The following is a 22,233-nucleotide window of genomic DNA, read 5'->3' on the forward strand; positions in this document are numbered from 1 at the left end:
CCTTGAGAGCCACTCGGGAAGTTCTGCTGTAGATTTCTAGATTGCATCTTTTTTTTCGGCATAGTATTTATTACTTGCCTTTAAATGCTGGAAAAAGCTATATACATTAATTACAAAGTAATCAGCCTGTAGGCGAAAAGTTCAATTGAAACATACAACACAATACCATACAACTTAGCGCAACTTCACTAAAACGGTGACAACGAAAGACAACACATCAACAATGGCAGCCAGTCCGGTTCATAGGCCGCTTTTCGGTGGAGGCGAAAAGCAAGGCGCCCGTGTGCTGTGCGATGTTAGTGCACGTTAAAGAACCCCAGGTGGTCGAAATTTCCGGAGTCCTCCACTACAGCGTCTCCATAGCCTGAGTCGCTTTGGGACTTTAAACCCCACAAACCACCACCACTTAACCTACTCCTTAAGAACACTTAAGCTACTCCTTATTTTGGGGGTTTGACGCAAAAACGTTAGTAGTTCCCGGAAGCGGTTCCTCTTGCGCGTTTAGCCATTTGTGCACACTCACCCTTCATAGACATGCACTTGCATTGCACTCCATCGAAGCATACAACCGATAAATAAAGAGGTCGGTTCAAATGTCCCTCTGTGTCATATCTTGGCGCATGCTCAATACCTGTAGCTTTCAAGACCACAGATAAAAATTTAAGTTAATCTGTCAAATCTACCGCATTTTCTTTCATTTTGTTGTGATTGATAGTGATGTTGTCGTTCGTAGTAGAGTTTCGTGTTATGGCATACAATATGCCTTTGCCTACATCATACATCTAATCATATCAGAGGATAGGTAGAGACACGGGTTGAAACTGACAACATATATAAGTGCAACCGTATGTCAAGCCAAACTTTCAGTGTGAAGAATGACAAAGCACGTCCTTTACTCAAGGCCCATGCAAAACAGAATACCAGAAAAAAATTTCTACGCTTCCCAAGAACATCACTTAAAAGCATTTAACCTGTGGAAAGTTCCTAGCGATACGCATAAGCAGCGTTACTCAGAAAATCTGACGTGGTCATTGTCCTCAGTATTATGAGGAATCACCTGCAAGGCGCTGCAAGTGTTAGCTGGCAGCTGGCATGACTAAGCACTGATTCTTGGAAGCTTTGTGCTCCTAAACGACGCCACATTATATCAGAAATTTTAGAGCGGCTGCCAACTCGGGGTGCTCAGATCGAAGTGTAAAGTTGGAATTAAAATCAACTTGCTCTCCTCTTTGATGTCAAGTATATGCCCGCTAACGACGGAGCTCTATCGCGTCATACGTTTAAAGAAGGAGCTTAAATGTAACGTATTTTTTCCATAGCCAAAATTTCATCGAAATTGATGAAAGTACTCCTGAGCCCGCCACAATAACAAAGCCTAAGAAAAGGAGACTTCATGTTATCAGCGTTTGATGAGAAAGTTACCTTCCATATAAAATATTAAACAGGAAATCCTTTAATGTGAGCCACGAATTCGCAACACACCTAACTTGTGGGTAAAGTGTCTTCACAGGACAGTTGCTACGTGAGGGTAACATCCCAATTATCCGAAAAAATTTTAGATGGAATTTTTCGCCATACATTGGCAAACGCTGATGCTCAGGCAGACACTTTGCATCCCGAAGCGCTAGCGCAGCGTAGAACAGGATATGATGATGGCAGAAACAAGGGGACAATAGAGTGAACTGTGGGAGATAGTGGCTTATCTTTGTGGCCAAAAATGCAAAGCTGGTCGGCTCCCTTTCGAAAAAAGTCACTTGGACAAAGTTACTGGGCGCTCCCGAGAGAAAACAGGGCTAACTGCCGGCATTCCGAACCAAAGACTGTCAACGTGATCCTTCTCCGCAATGTTACAGTTTAAATCTGTAGGAACCGGTGTCATGAATAGGTAATGGAATAGGAAATGGCCGTCGTAAGCAGTCTCTGTAACAACTATCCTGCATAGATGAAAGCTTACGTTTGGAGTCATTTTCGACGAGACATCACACAAATCATGAGTTAAGGTACATAAAGGAAAGGCTGACGCGAGCGCCCGAGTTTTTCCTCCTTTTGACAATGACGCTATAAGGATTAATGAATCGGTAAGTTCCCTCTACTGCTCTAACCTTTTCATTTCACTTGCTCAATGCAGGAACCTCCTTGAAAAAGAAAAACGTCATGCTGACGTTCGAAGACTGGCTGCCCACTTGAAATAACGCGCAGACTTCCTACATTCAAACAAAATCTGACTGGTGGTCACGCGTCTATAACAGAGAGTAACGTACACCTTTCCCGTAATCCGATTACCCAATCAAATACCCATTAACTAATTGGCATCCTTTTAAATAATTAAACGATGATAGATGTATCAGGAGGACGGCCACAATGTCTCTGGCCAATGCGTCGTGGCTGCAGATGCATGGCAAGATATACTTACATTGTTCTGGTACGGCATGAACATGATGGATGACTCGACGAGGGTCTTACTTGGCATCATGATCTCCAGCGTACAGTTCTTGGAGAGCTGGCAATTCGTGTACATCATGCATTTTTCACCACTTTTGGTCGTGGCCCGGAAGCGAATCTCCTGAGAGCACGAATTCAGCCTCACCTTGGAGTATGATGGAAAAGAAAAAAAAAAGAATAATAAGATGAGTCAACTGACCGCCTTCGATTTCAAGACGATGTGACTGCAAACTATTGAATCACTCGACTGCAGAAGCAGGGCTGCTATTTTCACAATAAAGGTTAAACTTTTAAGCTATACGCTGCTTGTTACAGAAGGTAGAGAACAGCGTTGGAAAACGGGTCAAGACAGCACACGACAGACAGCTCCGCTATTGCGGTAGCAATATTTTAAAGACCTTCCGATTTTAAGACTTGGAAGAATACGGAGCTAATACGAAGGTGGTGAAAAACACGTGATTGACTCATCGCTAATGTGCTCTATTCTGCAACGAAATATGGAAGAAACTTGTGATATAAGTCTGGAACAGATTACACTAACTCAGGTGTCTGAGATTACGCTGACGGCGCCCGCATTAAGAACTTGCATGAGTAGCAGAATAGTCATAGCCACTGCGCCGTGGGAGTGCACTGTATTCTTTACAACTTATACTCATGTACATTTCTGATCTTCGTATAAAATATTTTGTCACAAACCTTTCCGCTTCATTGTGCTCTTAGTTTTGATTAGATATTAGGGCACTTTATAGCGATATTTGGCTTTCAGAGCTGTGACTGCATTAACCGGAGAACAACAAAAAAGTCATCTCTCCGCTTCAGCGTATTCTTAGTTCTGACGCGACATTTGGAAGGTTTATTGATGATCTTATGGTTTTTGGGCTTTATCATCATCCAGAATCATCTGGGAGAAGGCGGTTTATATCAGAAAAGTAATCTTCGAGATAGACTAGTGTTCTGTCGAAACTCATGTTCAACGTCACGTTTTAATGAAAAGTTCTTTGTTTCAGGTAGCAAATTGTTTGCGACGCAAAATATTTACACTCGTCTTTTTGCGCAACCAGCGTTTTATTTGTTAATGCGGTATATTTGAACATATCAGCAGACGTGGTTTGTTACAAGTGTAGTTTTAGTGAGTGTCCACGGTTTTCACTCCGAAATATATGAAATCAGTGCCTCTAAGACTGTCATCAGCAGAAGAACGCTAGCACACTGCTTTTGCGTGATAATGACCTACTTCTAGGTTGATAACTGAGGCTGTTGATTCTTTATATCGGAAAAAAAAAACACCCTAATCAAGATCGTACCAGGTTTGCCGCTCCCGTTTTGTATGCCGTCTTTCAGAAGGTCTTGTATGTGAATGTTCTCGCAACATTTTTATCACATACTTGGTTTCGTATCCACGTTTTTAACAGCACTCACCATGTTATTGTAGCAATAGGTGAGGGGAAATGTGGCGTCGTCCTGGCTTCCGTACTCGTCGAACACGCCATACCGGTAGTGGGCCCATTCGTGCACGAATACGTAGGCTGTAAGGATGAAATGGCGATGAAAAATGGTGCAATAAGCATGTAACTTACCGCAGGTGGTAGAACCTCCAATTAGTGTCATTTCTCCCTACGGAATTTCGTTTTTATCCTTTAAGCTTCATATAACTGTCTTGTGTGGAAAACTGCATTAATAAACAAATGGCAACAAGCTGCTGGGCAGCGAACTAGAGCGGTTAGGCTTATCGCCAGTGTCAGTATGACTGTTTTCAAAGTGCAGTAATCAAATAGAAAAACATTTATTGGTGACTGAATATGGCTAGCCCCCCTGGACTCTCCTGGCTCGCAGACTTAAGGGGAATGGGGATGGTGCCGTTGCAGATGCTGGCGCCTGGAGGTCTTGGGTCCCGGCTGCCTCTTCCTCCAAGCAGATGGTTAGAAGCTGGAGCTCAGGGTCTGAACTACGCAGCAAGGTATTCCAGGTTGCTCTAATATTTATTTCGTGCGCTTCCTCGATAGAGTGTTAACATTCTAAAATTATGTGATCGAGGGTCCCTCTCTCATCACAGTTTTTGCATTTATCATCCTGTGGGGCTCCGCAGCCCCTTTCAGTGCTTTAAATTCCGCGCGCGTTTTCCTATTTTTATTGCTTTTGCGCAGGCAGCGCTAGTGCGCATGAGTGAACAGCTGATCTTGGGGGCGGGTTGTTAAGGCGCGGGGCCTTTTGTCCTGGCGGGGAGGCCAAAGCGGGGCGGCCAGCGAGCGTCACGGGCCATCCGGGCATGCACGGACGACGGAAAGAAGACCGGAGGCACGAAGATGGAAGGAGTGCCTGTAGAAATGGCCTAGGCTTATTCGCGTGAGCTGTTGACACGAGAGAAGCAATGTCGCTTGGGCCGCAGGTAGTGCTTTTGCACCATAGCTCGCCCTGTTCGCGCCACAGTGTGTTTTGTTCGCCGCGGTGAAGCCGTGAGCCTAGTTCGGTTTTATTTTTGGCAATGTATTGTCGTGCTGGTCGACATCATGTCTCCAGCGCAGTGGCGTTTCTTTTTTTTTTGTTCCTTTTATTAAATGCTTTTGCATTTGTCCGGAAATAAAGCAGTGTTTTTAAGAGAGCCTGGAACTAATTGCAACTAACCGGCGAGGCCATGGCTCGCGGAACCCTTTTCTGAAGGGTAGGCCTTCAATACCTAACCTGAAAACCGGGTGCGGCCACGTGTAGGTTTGCAATCGTCTTCAGGGGCGGGGGGAGGGCAGTCTGCGTTTCAATCTATAATGCTGCGTAATCTTTCCACATTTTAGCGGGCGTTCTCCGCTCCCTCGGTCGCCAAAGTATGTCCTCGTTTCTCGGTGGTAGAGAACTCAAGCAAACTTGTGGAATGCTTTGTTCCCGGTGATGGCTGCGTGAGCCGATGTCCAAATTATCTGAACTTTCCTGGTCAACCTTCTCTGGTCTAACATTTGGGCCGCAGCGGGAGAGATTCTCCCCTTATAAAATTTTCGATAGACGTTTTGCGGTCACTTATTACTTGTTGTGCTTCCGTTCATAAGCTAGGCAACGCTATCGCAACTTCGGCAGCTTCAATGCTCTGCTCGCGCAGGATGGCGGCCGCCATGGCGTAACCTCGGCATTTGACGACAGCTGCCACCATGATGCCACCGCAACCTCCGGTGGAATCCACCTAGGCTATCGCACCTTCCGACATTTCTCCGGTTATAATTTCTAGAGCCTTGGCTTTGTTTTGCCTTCTGCCTTTGTTGTGTGCCGCCGGATGCATGTCTTCTGACACGAGGGGAATTCCAACTTTGTACAGGATAACTCCTCCTGTCTCTGTTGCCCAGAGCATTTCAATTTGAGGGGTTCGCATGGCCTCAGCTAGTTCTGTACATCATCTGCGCACTCCTAGAGCTAGCATCTCTTTCATGGGTATGCATATGGATAGTCTTAGCACTTTTGCTGATGCATTTCCTCATTAGGGAATATATTTTTGCTCTATCCGCAATTTTAAATTACGGTATGGTGTTGCGTAGCTTATCCGCCTTACGACAGCTTTTCTTAAGCTACGTCTTCAGTTTTCTCTTTTAATCCTCAATCTTTATAGGCTACTAGCCTGATTAGACTCAGATTCTGCATCATGTGACGCTCCGGCCTCTTGATATTCTCGACATTGCGACAATGCGACTGGAGGATCAGGCCTAGGATTCTGATTTGCTCCACCTTTCTTACGTGTGTACCATCCACATTAATGTTTCTATCCGAGGGTGCATTGCCCCTTAGGTGCTTCGAACTATATATAAAGAGTTCGGAACTTTTGTGGTTGTAGAAGAACGGCTGATTGGGCGAGTTGGTAAACCATGATGGACAGTAATATACGTACGCAACAAAGACGAGACAAAGAGGAGAAGTTGACAACGACGGCTCTGATGATTGGCAGGCCAACAACCGTCGTTGGCCTGCCAATCCTCTCTTCGCCGCAATGTAAAAATCGCGTCAGTGGCGATTTGAAGCAGATTTTGTCGAGCGGCTGCCCCTGTTGACCCATAGTGTGTTATCGTAGGCGTACATATTAAATTACAGTCCCTCGAGCTTTGCTACTTTGCCGAGGAGTTCTATCATGGTCACGTTGAAAACGGAGCAGCACAGACGCCTGTGATGTGCCCTGGCTTCCTAGTTCAATGGTGGGGGGAGATTCTGAAGCTTGAAATCTCAAGCGAGCAGTTCTGCCCGTCAAGAAATTCCTGGTGTACGTGTGTGTTTTGGTACCTTCGTCTAACTTGTTCAGTCCTTCCAGCATTGACTCATATTCTACATTATCTTGAGCTTTCGTGAGATCTAGGTCCAAGTTTGTCTGTGCGTCCTTTGATTTTGAGTCTATTATATTTATATCGCGTTTAATTTGGAGCATGTCGTCCTGCGTACAAAGGTGAGGTCTGAAGCCGCTCATCTCATTTGGCCACAGTCTGTTCCGCCCCATAAACCCTATTAGTCCGGTCTGGAAAGCGTGTTCACTCAATCTCCCTACGTAGGAGGTTAGGAAGGTTAGTCCTAAGTTTGCCAGTTGGGGAGGCTTCCCGGATTGTGGTATTAGAATGATTTTTGCTGTTTTGCACTGCTGTGACAGCTCGCTTTTTTCCCAGCATTCCTGCATACACTCCGTTATGTGCCTAATGGAGTCGCCGTCTAGGTTTCTTCACGTTTTGTTCTTTACCCTGTCTGGTCCCGAATTCGTTTTGAGTCTCACGGTTCCTTCCCTCATCTCAACCTCCGCATGTTTGCTGTTTCGCTGTTCATTCTGTTGTAATCGAGGAAGCATGTAGGCGAGGTATCTCCCACGTATGTTTCTATTACGTTTTCATGAAGTCCTCGTCGTCTTCATCGTACGCGCGCGCCTAGTATTTGCTGTCCTTATGTCACATGGCGTCTTATACTTTTCCGGGCCTAAAAGGTTGCGAAAGGTGTTCCATGTTTTAGAGAGAATCGTATTTCTCTCCACTTCATCGCCCTTACTATGTGAGTATTGCTCACATAGTTTGCAAGTGTAGTTGAGGGTTCGACAGAATCGTGTCTGTCGAGGGGCAGACATAGTGGCCGAATAAAACGTACACTCGTCAGATACCGAAACAAAATGCTTTAAACACGACGTTTCGGGACAACTACTGGATCACAATGAAAGAATGTGTGAAATGGGCTGCCTTTCATATATGAGGCGACCCATTTTAGTTTTTTTTAATATTACACCTTACATTACAGGCCCGGGAAGAGCTTCTATATAAAATTACAATTAAGCTGAAGTGCATTTTACTATAATCCTGGAGAGCAATTTTAACACAACCTCTTAGTGCATTGGTCGTGCTAATCGAGTTAGAGCAATGAATAATTAACGAGCCAAGAAAAAGACCTGAAAGTAATTTAAATCTTCTCGCTATTAAATGTGATTAAAAACAAACATATAAACTACACTGTTTCAAGATATAACTATTTTAGTTATAAACTGTCGTCAAAGTATTCTGCAAAGCCGTTAATTGCGCTAGGTCGTCTCCGCAACAGGCTTGCTCTGCAACACCCTTCTTGAAAGCAAGGTGGAAACCAAGTTGTCGAGTACTACGAATATGTACAAGACATTGCTTATTTTGTTTTGTTTTTCATTGTAAACTTCAGCAAGGAAGATTTGCTTCCTTAGTATTGGAAGTTAGCGCAAGTGATGCCTTGGCTAACGTCTCCCCTTTCAGTTTGTTTTTTTTTTTCGGTCTCCAGCTTCTGCTGATTGACGCTTTCATAGCCCATATAAGCTTTCACTGTTTTCACGAATCACCAGCGATGAAAATGTGTACGTGGATACTAACAACCTGGCAGCGGACGACTCAAAGTGATCGTTTATTAGCTTGCAGCTTAAAAATGGTGCCGTTCGTTTGCCCAATAATCAAAATACTATCCGTATTCCGAGTCTGCGTCGTTATCGAAAGTGCCGCTATGTCCCTGACATGGAATCATGTTATTGATGGAAATGCCAGAACCTGAAGTCGCCACCAGTTCCAGTTTTGTGGTGGCAACGTCCGACTTCGACAATTCCACCAATGAGATTATTCAATTTAAGTGAGATACCGATAACGACGCAAACTCAGAATACGGATACGGACCCTGCCTCCGTTTCGTAAGAAAGGCACCATGCAACCTCACCGGCTGTAAAAAAAAAAAAAAAAAAAAAAAATCTTTTGGCTTCTTTGTTTAAACACAAGCGTACCTGTATTAATGTACTTCGCCATGGTCGATGCCTTCAGTTCCGCGATGAATGCAGGTGGAATCTGTATAAAATCTCCCGGTTGGCCGCAGAGCCGCGTCTGTTTCGTGAACGGCCGGTCTTCGTGAGCTGACGCTGGAAGCTGAAAGCGGACGTCGCTCTTTGTGAAGGAGTTCCCAGACACGAGTCTCGCACTGCTTCTCTTGGGCCACGTGTACGGGAAGTGGATGGTCACGTGTTTTAAGAACACACGTCCGTTCGTTGCCCGATGCAGGAATTCGGAAGAAGACTGAAGCAGGACCTATGGGTGGCGATACACCATTTCTGCCATTCACTCAGGCATGCTTATGTTATATATTACCCGCAGAAGTTGCTCCTACACGTAAGCATTCCTACGGACACATTGAGAAGTTCGTCGTGTTAGCTTAATACAGCTGACGGAGCGCGAAAAGGTAGGCAAACGGTAGGAGACGAATAACTGTCATTTTATTTCGGTCATAATCAGCATGCTAATAGCGGGCCGCAGTAATGTCGGCACTGCTAAAAATGAAAAAAAAAACAGAAATAATTTTAACTACTACTTACTGCGGAAAATATCCGTTTGACGTCTAAGATGTTTCGCATAACTGCATGGCTGGTCAAACAAGACCAGGAACGTCATTCGGCAGAAACTATGAACACAACGACGCTGTTTCCCAACTATGCTTACTCCGGCAAGCATAGTGGGAAATTGCGTAGGCAGAGTTTTTTTTTTTAATATATCCATTAAAACTGACTGAAGCCTTTGGAGTTGTAATGGGCCCTGCATAATAATCGTTTGCAGATTTCGCTGCCAACAAGTAAGATGTCGCATTCCGAAGCGTGCTGTTCTGCATATAAATATAAAGACACTGTTGTTTTTAGTCCTAAGTAGTTAAGATTCTACTTCATTCTAATATAAACTATCTATATATGTGTTCTTACTTTAAATATTATATTCGCCTTTACGAGCGTTCTGCCTTGCTGAGCTCTTTCTATTGATTTTATTCAACTTTTTGTTTTGTTTCCATATCGTGCTGCAGTAACGTATGTATTCCATAACACTTTTGAATATCATGGTCGAATTTTTAATGAACTTCTGAAATTTGCTGTTTGCTCCTGCTATGTTGCGTACGGGTTTCCTAGGCCTTTGTAAAGCTGTTTGTGTACAGCTTTTAGCTTAGGCGGCCATTTACTTGTTAGAAATTATAATTTGATTTGATTTGATATACCTCCACCATCTCTATCTTCTACCCATGTGTCTTAGATGTCTATATCTGGATAAGCTAATGCGAGTCTCTCATTCACAGCCCTGTGAGCAGCTTTGCCTGCCGCGACTTGAGCCATGTAAGCCTTACAGCCCTGGGCGTCGCATCGTGCAGTGTCCTTAACAGCCTCATTTGCGATCTATTTATCCTTTTCCAGCTTTTAAAATACAATCGCCAGGATAGCAATTCCTTAGAAGTTGGAGATGGTCGAGCTGAAAATACTTTAAGCCTCCCCTGCCAATCAAAAACATGTTTCTACAAGTAGGCACGTAGCCACATAGGAAGGCATCTCCCAATTATTTTCAGAAACTTTTTGTGTTTCTACTAAAATCTATCAAAATAACAGCAACGTGACGCAAGAATGTTTAATTCCGACGGTTATTTAGAACGCAGGTTGCAATGAAGGCGCTCTAAAGATAATCAACAATAAAGACCAGTTTACCGCACGCGGTTACTTCTGCGTCCTATATCCATGACGATGGCGAATCTTGTAATGGTTACATGCACGAAGGTTGTCGGAAAAAAAGCACAGCTGATGTAGTGCTGTACACCTTATGTTTCTTTCACGTCATTCTGCACTGAGTTCGAAACATTTGCAATAACAGACAGAAAAGGACAGGTAATACCACCCAGAAACTTTGGTACGAACACTGGGCGTGATACGCCGGGCTGATGTAGCGAAATGAAAAGTGAAAGTTCGTTTCATTTCATACCTTAATGTTATCGACGATAGTCTCATTGTAGGCGACGTCTTTATCGATAGCGATCAACAGGTCTTTGTAGCCGCCGTCTGCCGGGTCGATCTCCAGCGAAGCCACATTTATCAGCAGGAAGCAGAACACAGCTGCTACTGGCAACCGGCCATTCATTATCTCTTTGTACGCTGCGAAAGGGTACACATAAAGCATGAATACCTTGGCGATGTGCGTACCAGCGAGAATAGTGCATGTGGCGGCAGTCGAAAGTTTTGTTGAGCAGTGTGGCTTTTAAACATTTCGTTGCATGATCATAGTGAGATTGTAGTGCAGGAGAAGGAGAGGACACAAGAAGAAACAAACATGATCTCTAACTTTCGACAAAGTTTATTAGTGCGAGAGCGCTTATTCGAATGGTCGGGGCCTATCAAAATTGTATAACGCGTGTGCCGCCGCTCTGATTAGATAAGCTTTTCGTGAGGTCAGAAGCACGCGACCTCGCGCGTGTAATTCAAACTCAGTCCGCTGTACCGGCTCCAACAAGGAGTTTCTCCTACGAGTCTTTAAAGCTCGCCAGACAACAGGGACCGATGGACCTTCTCAGTCATCACACACCAAGGCCCAATATTGGGAGTCTGTTGGCAATATCCGGCCCTACACACGCACATTGCCAACAACGTGTGTGTGTAGTCTGCATTCCGTCGGCAAAGTTCGGCCCTACGCACACATACCGCATTGCACGCAAACTGCAATATTGGACATATGGTTCGTGCCGCCTGAGATATATGACTGACCACTGCTTGACTCTTATCTCTTGTAGTAATTTTACGCAAAGAAACTATCGGCATAGATTCACACTGGCGCGAGTCAGGGTACTCGGTTTCAGTAGTCGAGCGTCTTAGCCACTTAGCCACCACGGCCTTTTTTTTTTTTTCACTCATTAAACCAGTTTAAAATATTGTTAAACTTCCTATATTTCATGCTGTGGCCCTCATATGACACCATAAATAGGGATACATTTATGGCCACCTCTATCAAGCGCGCCGCTGTACTACAGCCAATCGGCAAGGGCTGTGGATACATCATCGCTATTTCACGCGCCGGCCGCCAGATGGCGCAACATGTAATGCTGAAACTGCAGCGCGCAAGGTTAATAACTACAGAAAATTTGGGCCGCCACGCTTTCACCCGACTTTCAAATCCTAGGCAATATTCTCAGCGTCTTTTTTTTTTTTCATACTTGCAGCCCATTTACACGACAAATCCACTTCTGCTAATATTACTGGTGCCTTAAAATATAATATATAAATATATAAACCTATAGTGACGTCTATCCCCAATGCATTCATCCTTTCAGCTTCAATTATTTTTTGTGCGGTCGTGCAGTTACTTTTCTTATAACAGTTTCCTCAAGATATGGCTTGCAAGTTGTTGATTCGCACGAAAAAAGTGGTGAACGAGAGCTCATCGTCATCAACTCTTAACGTTAAGTGCGTACTCCATTAATCGCGCGTTTTGACGTCGCTTCGTCTGGTCGATGCACTGCTCCCCGCATTATAAGTGTTCCTCATATTACACCGTCAATACAAGTAACATACACCTTCCGCAGACGAGCCCTACGTCCGCGCAATGTGACGAGTTTCTTTGGAGCCGAAAATACGACGGATGTTTTCGGCCGTTACCCAGTTCAGTTAGATACTGAGTTCTTTTACACTTTGCAATTGAATCAATTGAGCTGGTTTTGGCGGACACATATGCAAGCTCAAGGCATACAAACTTGGCACACTCGCTACTGTTAGAATTTGTAGCGCGACCAACTTAAATGAAATTTTCACAAGAGCCGAAGCAGAAAAAAATCAGTGGTCTTGTGGTAGACCATTCACCTTGCATATCATAGGCGTCAATGATGCGATACCTAAGACCATGCACCGGGCGCACATTGCTTTTCGAATGAATACTGAGATATGAGACCTTCTTTAATTTAAATCTTAACCTTATAGAGCTAAAATGTTTCTTTCTACAGAGAATCCGACCTTGTCGGTGCTGTGGGCGGAAAACTATGGGCATTGCTCTAGCAGGAGGGAGTTTGCACTCGAGTGGCATAAACAGGTTTGGGGTGCGACCTGATGCCGGTGAACACCTCCGGCAACACACTCCCTCACCAGAACAGGAGTTGGCCACCCTGGTGCAGTAATTGGCCGCAACCTCCTATGATAAGCTCCATAAAACCCCGGCCCTCAGTCACCAGCGGCTGCGGAACAACTGACCACGGCGGCGGTCAGAGCTGTGACGCAGCAGGGGGTGCTAAGAAAGCCTGGCTCCGCTGGACAGGGCGCCATTGGAAACTGACCCTGGCAACGTTTAATGCTAGAACCCTAGCTAGTGAAGCTAGTTTAGCAGTGCTGTTAGAGGAACTAGAGAGCATGAAATGGGATGTCATAGGGCTTAGTGAGGTTAGGAGGCCGAATGAGGCATATACTGTACTGAAGGATGGGCATGTACTGTGTTATCGAGGCTTACCAGAGAGGCAACAACTTGGTTTCCTTGTCAATAAGTATACAGCGGGTAATATAGATGAATTCTATAATAATAATGAGAGGGTTGCAGGCATCGTAATTAGGCTTAATAAGCGGTATAAACTGAAGGTTGTACAGGCCTATGCACCTACATGTAGTTATGATAAACCAAGCAGTTGAAAGCTTCTATGAAGATGTAGAATCGGCAATGCGAAAAGTAAAGACGCAGTATACTGTACTAATGGGCGATTTCAATGCCAAGGTAGGGAAAAAACAGGCAGGAGACAAGGCAGTAGGTGACTATGGCATTGGTTCTAGGAATAGCAGGGGGGAGTTACTAGTTGAGTTTGCAGAGCGCAATAACTTACGAATCATGAATACCTTCTTCAGCAAACGGAAGAACCGGAAATGGACATGGAAAAGTCCTAACGGAGAGACTAAAAATGAAATCGACTTCATAATGTGTTCAACCCCCGCCATTGTGCAGGATGTAGAGGTAATCGGGAAAGTGCGATGCAGTGACCACAGGATGGTGAGGTCCCGAATTAGCCTAAATCTGAAGAAGGAACGCAACAGATTAGTAAGAAAGAAACCCATAAACGAATTAGCGGTGAGGGGGAGGGCAGAATAGTTCAGGATCTCGCTACAGAATAGGTTTTCAGCTCTAACTGAGGGTGGCGACATTACCCTAGATGGAAGGAACAATAATTTCAGAGATATCATTACTGAGTGCGCAGTAGAAGTAGGCGGTAGGATAGTTAGAGAGGATACCGGCAAGCTGTCTAAGGAGACGAAAGATTTGATTAAGAAACGCAAGAGTATGAAAGCTTCCAATCCAACAGACCAGATCGAATTGGCCGAGATATCAAAGCTAATCAATAAGCGCAAGGTGGCCGATATAAGGAAGTATAACATGGAGAAAATTGAGCATGCTGTAAAGAACGGGGGCAGCCTTAAAGCGGTAAAGAAGAAATTGGGCATAGGCAAAAACCAGATGTATGCGATAAGGGACAAGGCGGGCAAAGTCATCACCAATATGGAAAAGATAGTCAAAGTAGCCGAGGAGTTCTGTACAGATCTCTACAGTAGCCAAAGTAGTGAGACCGTAATGAGATTGGCGGTAGGGAAAACAGCCAGACGTTCCACCAGTGACGAAGGACGAGGTCAAGAAAGCACTAGAAACTATGAAAAGGGGGAAATCAGCTGGAGAGGATCAGATAACTACAGATTTGCTGAAGGACGGGGGGGATATCGTGCTAGAAAAACTGGCCACCCTGTATACGCAGTGCCTGGTGTCATCGACGGTACCGGAACCATAGAAGAATGCAAAAATTATCCTCATTCACAAGAAAGGGGACTCTAAGGACCTTAAAAATTACAGACCAATCAGTTTACTGTCTGTTACGTATAAGGTATTTACTAAGGTAATCGCTTATAGAATCAGGACAACCTTGGACTGCAATCAAGCAAAGGATCAAGCAGGGTTTCGGAAACGGCACTCTACTATCTATCGTATCCATACCATCAATCAGGTGATAGAAAAATGCTCGGAATATAACCAGCCCTTATACATAGCATTCATTGATTACGAAAAAGCATTTGACTCAGTTGAAACCTCGGTGGTGATGCAGGCATTGCGAAATCAGGGGGTAGACGAGCCGTACGTGAAGGTGCTGGAAGATATATATAGTGGCTGTACAGCAACCATAGTTCTGCATAAAGAAAGTAACAAAATTCCCATAAAGAAAGGTGTTAGGCAACGAGACACAATCTCCCCAGTACTATTCACAGCTTGTTTAGAGGAAGTATTCAGAGACTTGGAATGGGAGCAGTTAGGGATAAGGGTAGATGGAGAATACCTCAGTAATCTGCGATTTGCTGATGACATTGCCTTGCTAAGCAACTCGGGGGATGAACTGCAAATAATGATTGATGACCTAGACAGGAAAAGTAGAAAGGTAGGCTTGAAAATCAATATGCAGGCGACTAAGGTAATGTTCAACAACCTCGGGAAGGAACAGCAGTTTACATTAGGTAGTGAAATACTGGAAGTAGTAGGCGAATATGTCTACTTAGGACAGGTAGTAACCGCAGATCCGGACCACGAAAAGGAAATAAAAAGAAGAATACGTATGGGATGGAGCGCATTTGGCAAGCACTCGCAGATTATGACTAGCAGCTTACCGGTATCGCTCAAGAGGAAAGTATACAACAGTTGCATCTTGCCTGTACTCACCTATGGGGCTGAAACGTGGAGGCTAACCAAGAGAGTTCTACTTAAGTTGAGGACAACCCAGAGGGCTATGGAACGAAAAATGGTAGGGGTAACATTAAGAGATAGAAAGCGTGCAGAGTGGCTCAGAGAAATAACTCAAGTTACCGACATTCTAATAAAAATTAAGAAGAAGAAATGGACATGGGCAGGATATGTAGTGCGAAGAGAGGATAACCGATGGTCGCTGAGGGTAACAAACTGTATTCCAAGGGAAGGAAAGCGTAGCAGGGGGCGGCAGAAAGTTAGGTGGGCAGATGAGATCAAGAAGTTCGCAGGGGTCAAGTGGATGCAGCTAGCACAGAACCGGGTTAAGTGGAGAAATATGGGAGGGGCCTTCGCCCTGCAGTGGGTATAATCAGGCTGACGATGATGATGATGATGATGGCTTATCACAGACTGATGACGTCACGAGACCGGCTGGCATGGAAGGAGTTGCCAAATCGAACTCCTCTTTTGAGATAGGTCGGTGCGATGGGAATTGACTCCATGAGACCCTTGGATCATGTGTCAAGCATGCTATTTTTAGGCCATGCAGCCACTTCCTTACCGCTTGGTTCAATCGGGACTTTTTTGTTTACGTCGCTTGGCCTTCCATATATAGAGGCAGCCTAAGACAGTATGGTAACGATTATTTGTGAAGTAGTTGAGATGTATACAAAGAATCAGAAAGAAAGTGAGCAAAAATGCACATACGCGAACGAGGATCCTCAAGAGGAGACACAGACGGTAGCGAAGAAATCTAACACGCTATAACCTTAAAAGCTGAGCTGAAGGGTCTCTCTGCATTTTTCTCGTTCGCGTCCTCGAAAAGATGCGTAATTATCGTCACCATCGTTATAATTTTAGGTCATGTCATTCAAGTAAGCCTGATAGCTATCACTGTTTACATTACGTCAAAAGCGCATGAGAAATATGGTTGGGCTCATGTGGGCTTCACAACAGAATGAGACTGGCCTCAAAGGGAAGGCGGCAACTATTTTCGCCAGGTCTCATTAAAAGAGGGCATCAAGTAAGGCTTTTTAGCTAGGTGTATGGCGGGCGTATACGTTGCTCGCTTCATAAACTTTGTACTCGCCTACAGGCCTCGCATGAGAAAGCTAAAATTTTATTCATTAACTACTTAATAATTTTCGAAGTGGAGTTCCTGAGCACAACCCCCCCCCCCCCCGAGTTGAGTTTAAGATTGGGTCCAGCTATATCGCCAGTGGCCGTTGGGAAAGTGGCAAAAACAATTCCAGCAAAACGCGAATGAAAGAGTTGAATAAATAGAAATGTTCTAATCACCCTGATGTAAACATATTTCAGGACTGAAAAGTTCGCTTAATGCAATGGCGTAGGCTGTTTCTCGAAAGCCATTCTGTCTCCAATTTCTCACCCGGTATTATAAGGGCCATTTTCGAGCTGCCTACCGCACCTCTTGTAACGCTACATCTCTGGTTAAGAAACGTCAACTTCCCTAAAAAAAAAAAAATATTCCCGGTTTGTCAAGAATCAACGAGGGTATTCGATTTCCGTCCTTAAATGCTTGACGGCACAGACTCAACTTACGGATCCAGGTTTGCGTACATGAATTTTGTTATGTGCTAAATCCCTAAAAAATCCACATGTCGATGGAATTGCATAAAACGTTTGAGGGTGCGAACTGATTTCGATGAACAATTCCTAAAACGCACTGCGTCGCCAGAACGGGATTTATCTACCCTGGTGTAGCATTTGGGCACAGCCTCCTACGAATACTCCAATATATGAAAGAACCCAACAAACGTCATAACTGCAGAGCTTTTGAAGGTAATCAATAATGCAAAGTGTCCGATATAAGGAAGTTTATATGGAAGACATCGAGCATGCTCTTAAGAATGGTGGAATTCTTAAAGCGGTGAAGAATAAATTAGGCATAGGCGAAATTCAGATTTGGCGCTAAGGTACAAGGCGGTAATTCTGGTGCATAATATGGACATGACAACCAAAATACTCGAGGAAATATATACTGACCTATACAGCAGCAGAAATAGGCAAGACAATAATTAGATTGACAGTAGCGAAGAGCAGCAATCAGACGTTCCGCCAGGAACGAAGGTCGAGTTTAAGAAAGCTTTAGAAGCTACGGAAAGGCAAAAAGCAGCTTCGGAGGATCAGCTCACTGCAGATGTGTTGACGGCGGAGAATACGCAATGCCTGATGGCATTGACGGTACCAAAATTTTGGAAGAGCGGTAACATTATCTTATTACAAAGATATGGGGCGCTGAGCACTCGAAAAATTACAGACCAATGAGCTGAATATCCGCTAAGTACAGGGTATTCACTAATTTAATCTCTAATATAATCAGGGCACCCTCTGACTTCAATCAATCGAAAGATCGAGCTGGTCCTCAGAGAGGGAACTATATTATCAGTCATATCCATTCTATCAACCGGGTGTAAAAAATGCTTGGAATATAAGCTGCATCTATACATAGCATTCATTGGTTGCGGAAAAATAGTCGTGCTCAAAATCGCAACAGCCAAGCAGGCATTCCGAAATCATGGCGTAGAGTATGTGAAAGTACTGAAAAATATCTATAGGGGCTGCGCAGCAAACGCAGTTCCGCATAAAGAAAGTAATAAAATTCCAGTAAAGAAAGGTGTTAGGCAAGGAGACATGATATTCACAGTATGGTTCACAGCTTGGTCAGAGGAAGTATTGAGAGAACTCGAAAGGGATCAAATTGAGATAAGGGTTGATGGAGAATACCTCAGCAATCTGCGATTCGCCGATGATACTGCCTTGCTATAGCTATATTAGGGGACAAAGTGGAATGAATTATTGACAATTTAGACAGCAAAAAATAAATAAATAAAAGGTAGGCCCAAATATTATTATGCTAACGTAAAGTTTAACAGCCTCAGAAAGGAACAGATATTTACAATAGATAGAAGCACCGCAAGTGGTAGGAGGATGACTTCTTAGGACAGATAGTAAACGCAGATTCATACCACGAAAAGATTATAACTAAGGGAATAAGATTGGGGCGGAGCGCATCTGGCAGATACTCGCAGATTATGACCAGCAGCTTATCGGCACCGCTCAAAAGGATAGTGTATAAAACTTGAACCTTACCGGTGCTTATCAATGGGCTGTAACTTGGAGTGTAACGAAATAAAGGTTCTACTTATTTGAGGACAACGCAAATATCTACGGGACCTAAAATGGCATGCGAGTAACGTTGAGCTATTGGAAGCCTATAGACTGTTTCAGAGAAATAACTCGACCTAACGACATTCCAGCCAAATCAAAGAGTTGACAGGGGTGGGAAATGTATTGCGAAGAGATTTTAACCAATGGCCGCTAAGGGCAACAACATAGATTCAAAGGGAAGGAGAGGTCTAGCAAAGGGCGAAACAAAGTTAAATGGATGGATGAGGTTACGTTTACAGGGTTCAATTGGATGCAGCTATAGGACAGGACCGGGTCAATTGGAGGAATATGAGAGAGGCCTCCGCCCTGTTGTGGTAATAGTCCAGCAGATGATGATGATGACATTTCTAATCCTTTAACTTGTGCTTCCATTACGTCCCGCATACTTATTCGCTTAGAGCCGTAAGCCACGACAATCTGTGACGGACTATCGACGTAGGCACAAAGTCCCGCTTTAACCAAGCCATATGAATGTGATTGCGTGGCCTAAGGGTATGCGATGTCTTTCTCGAGGTCCAGACGTCCGAAGTTCAACTTTATGCACTCCTTCCATGTTATGCTGTCTCCCAACATCGCACAACCAGCCAACAATGCGTTACCAGTCGTATCAATTTCCAACTACCACTTGTCATAGAGATTAATCGCTTAGTACTCCGCCAACGCTCACGCCTGATTTTCTAAAGATTGTAGAGTAGTTTGACGAGGTCGGTTAAATAAATTCGGCTAAACAGGAGTTGAATCAAATCAAACAGGTTTGTTTAATCCTTCCGGCTGTCATTCAGCTTCTAGATGTCGCTAAAATAAAGTTTTGGTTTAGTTCGGGTTCGCTTCTGGACAAAAGTACGGCTTGCCGTTCTGATTAAGCGTACAGCTCTGATTAAAGTTGAGCACCTGGTCAGACACAAATATTTCTGAAATGATTTCGATTAACAGGAACTTTAGGACGTCTAGTGTCGCGAACACGTTACCCAAACAGGAGCATTTCGGAAGAAAGAAGGGCAGTTGCATTTTATTTTAGTTACAACTAACACAGGGCGATTGAAATGAAATTGAAATACTATTTCATGAAGCAAGCAAATGGATCACTTCTGATTGAAGCTGTCTCGAAATAACGTGACGGCAGCCATGTTTGTTTTTTTTTTCCGGCGCGTACCTGCTTTCTCCCACTGTCTGGAAATCATTATAAGCGTCTCAGCATTCAAAGTGTCTTTAATCTAAAGCGTATGTTTCATTCGAGGGATATACAGAGATGGGTGCCAGATTTCGAGCATTCACTTGTATAACGCTTCGTACGCAAAAATAATGAAAATTTTCGTCTTTCGAACTTAATAAAAGTTCATTTTCTAAACATATACCTTTCAAACTCTGGTGCAGACAAACTCAGCTTGCTCTGTGCGCATTCCTCGATGCCGTTCTTTTTAATCGTGACTCAGAAGGGGTTACTGCTGATCCTTGCTCTAGGACAGTCAGATGACCCTTGATAACATTGTATTCTATGCAACCTCCGTGATAAATCAGCATAAATGACGACTATCGAATATCTGCGCATATCTAGGCCACAAGAATGAAAAGGAGGCACAGGCGCCTGTGTCTCGTTTTATGCTTTGTGCCAGAAGGCTCTGGTCCACTGTACCCAAGCCGCGGCGTTCGCCAATGGGGTCTTGTACTAAGGAACCCACCTAGTGATTGTGATAGGTGGCCCCGGCCACCTTAAGCTTCCTCCCTGCAATTAAGTTTTTCAGACAGACAGATAAGAATATAATCTATGATAGACAGAAACAGAAAGGACTTGGGAAGCAGCATAGAACCGGAGTTTCGCTTCTTGATTGTTTAAAATCCATGTTGGCAGCAAAAGTCAAAGAAGCACGGAATAACTTTTTTAAACAGGCTTGCAGCATTCATGAGCTCCGGTCAAAAATTTCTGGAGAGCAATTTGGACCACTAAAACGCATATTGGTTTCCCCGCGCTAACACATTGAACGACAGAAAAGACAAACACCACGGAGCGCTCCGTGGTGTTTGTCTTTTCTGTCGTTCAATGTGTTAGCGCTTTGAAACCAATATGAATAACCAACTAGGCCCAATTCTCGCCATTTTAGCACTAAAACGCGATGAGGTGAAAGCCTATATCGCGTGGAGGATCGCAGCCCTCCACTACGGCATTTCTATCTCCCTTTGTTTTTTCATTCTCGCCGTTCTCCCTGCATTTACGGCGTGGTGCGTGTGTCCGCGGAGAATTGTGACCGATACTGCGCATTTGCTATCTTGTAAGTCAATTTAAAAGCCGCTGATTCGTGCTTTACTAACGCCTCCTAAACATCTGGGTCTGCTTCTGTTTGCTCTGTGGTTCGGCGTTCGAAGAAGCGGCAAATGAAAGGCGCCGCACGGACACCTGGATCGGACGTCCGGCAGCTTCAGCTTCGTATATGCATGAATGGCCTAGTGGCGCCATGACTTGTAACGGTACATCGCGCGCCCCTTGTCGACCACAGCCAGGGCTCAAATCCCGGCCTCGGCGGCTGCGTTTCGGTTGGGGCGAAACGGAGTGGCGTCCGTGTGCTGTGCGATGTCAGTGCACATTAAAGAACCCCAGGTGGTCGAAATTTCCGGAGTCCTCCACTACGGCGTCTCTCATAGCCTGAGTCGCTTTGGGACGTTAAACCCCACAAACCAACCAACCCTTTCATTGAACGCATCAAAGTTCGCCGTTCTATAATTCGTTTACAGGAGAGGAAAGGCGCAGTATCTGTCACTCGCGGAATCCCACTATCATTTGTTCCGCAGCGCTGGTGCAGTGGTAAGACGCCCGACTACTGTGCCGGAGTTCCCGGGTTGAATCCCGACCGCGACGGCTGCGTTTCGATGGAGGCGAAACTAAGTGGCGTCCGTGTGCTGTGCGACGTCAGCGCACGTTAAAGATCCCCAGGTGGTCGAAAGTACTCCGTAGCCCTCCGCTACGGCTCCCCTTTCTCTCTTTCTCTATTTACACTTTCACTCCCACCTTCCTCCCTTCCCTTACAGAGCGGTTCAGATGTCCGCAGCGCGTGTGACAGATCTCCGCATTTCCTTTCCTGTGAACCAATTATTATTATTATTATCCTCACGGTAGACAAGGGGAATTATGAAGAGCGTTTCACGATCGTAGGCGTGGCCGTGAAACGCTCTTCATAATTCCCACAATGTGCGTTTCTTAATTGCCACCGAACAAGACCATGAACTCTTTGAAATTATTTTCCTCATTAGACTGCACAGCCCGTGGAAAACGCGTATGTTGGTTCGGAATGCTGAGCCTCTCGTTTACCCCAGTACTCACTATGGCCAGATGGCGCACCAGCTTGGAGACACTTGCGAAGATAGGTGGTGGTGGTTTGTGGGGTTTAACGTTCCAAAGCGACTCAGGCTATGAGAGACGCCATAGTGGAGGACTCCGGAAATTTCGACCACCTGGGGTTCTTTAACGTGCACTGACATCGCACAGCACACGGAAGCCTTGCTCTTCGCCTCCACCGAAAAGCGGCCTATGAACCGGACTGGCTGCCATTGTTGATGTGTTGTCTTTCGTTGTCACCGTTTTAGTGAAGTTGCGCTAAGTTGTATGGTATTGTGTTGTATGTTTCGA

General features: G+C 44.7%; 1 protein-coding gene across 1 annotated transcript; it reads right to left on the reverse strand.

Moving 5' to 3' along the window:
• Nucleotides 1-589: 589 nt before the first annotated feature.
• On the reverse strand, nt 590-19,989 carry LOC146179257 (calcium-activated chloride channel regulator 2-like). Its single transcript, XM_084580161.1, has 6 exons — nt 19,970-19,989; nt 10,665-10,834; nt 8,669-8,966; nt 3,862-3,968; nt 2,414-2,563; nt 590-631 (listed from the first exon to the last, which is right to left on the reverse strand). The coding sequence occupies exons 2-6, from the start codon at nt 10,818-10,820 to the stop codon at nt 590-592; spliced, it is 753 nt and encodes a 250-aa protein (XP_084436287.1). The 5' UTR covers nt 10,821-10,834; nt 19,970-19,989.
• Nucleotides 19,990-22,233: the final 2,244 nt, after the last annotated feature.

The sequence above is a fragment of the Amblyomma maculatum genome, chromosome 9 (assembly GCF_055883805.1).
Source record: "Amblyomma maculatum isolate TAMU_Amacu chromosome 9, ASM5588380v1, whole genome shotgun sequence".
Classification (NCBI taxonomy): Eukaryota; Metazoa; Arthropoda; class Arachnida; order Ixodida; family Ixodidae; genus Amblyomma; species Amblyomma maculatum.

Bases quoted from the DNA above. Each gene is read 5' to 3' on its own strand.
- LOC146179257 (XM_084580161.1), bottom strand. From the start codon at position 10,820: ATGAATGGCCGGTTGCCAGTAGCAGCTGTGTTCTGCTTCCTGCTGATA. The intron at 8,967-10,664 runs GTATGAAATGAA...CGCCACCCATAG, and splicing joins CTATCGTCGATAACATTAAG to GTCCTGCTTCAGTCTTCTTC. The intron at 3,969-8,668 runs GTACGCTTGTGT...TCATCCTTACAG, and splicing joins GGCGAAGTACATTAATACAG to CCTACGTATTCGTGCACGAA.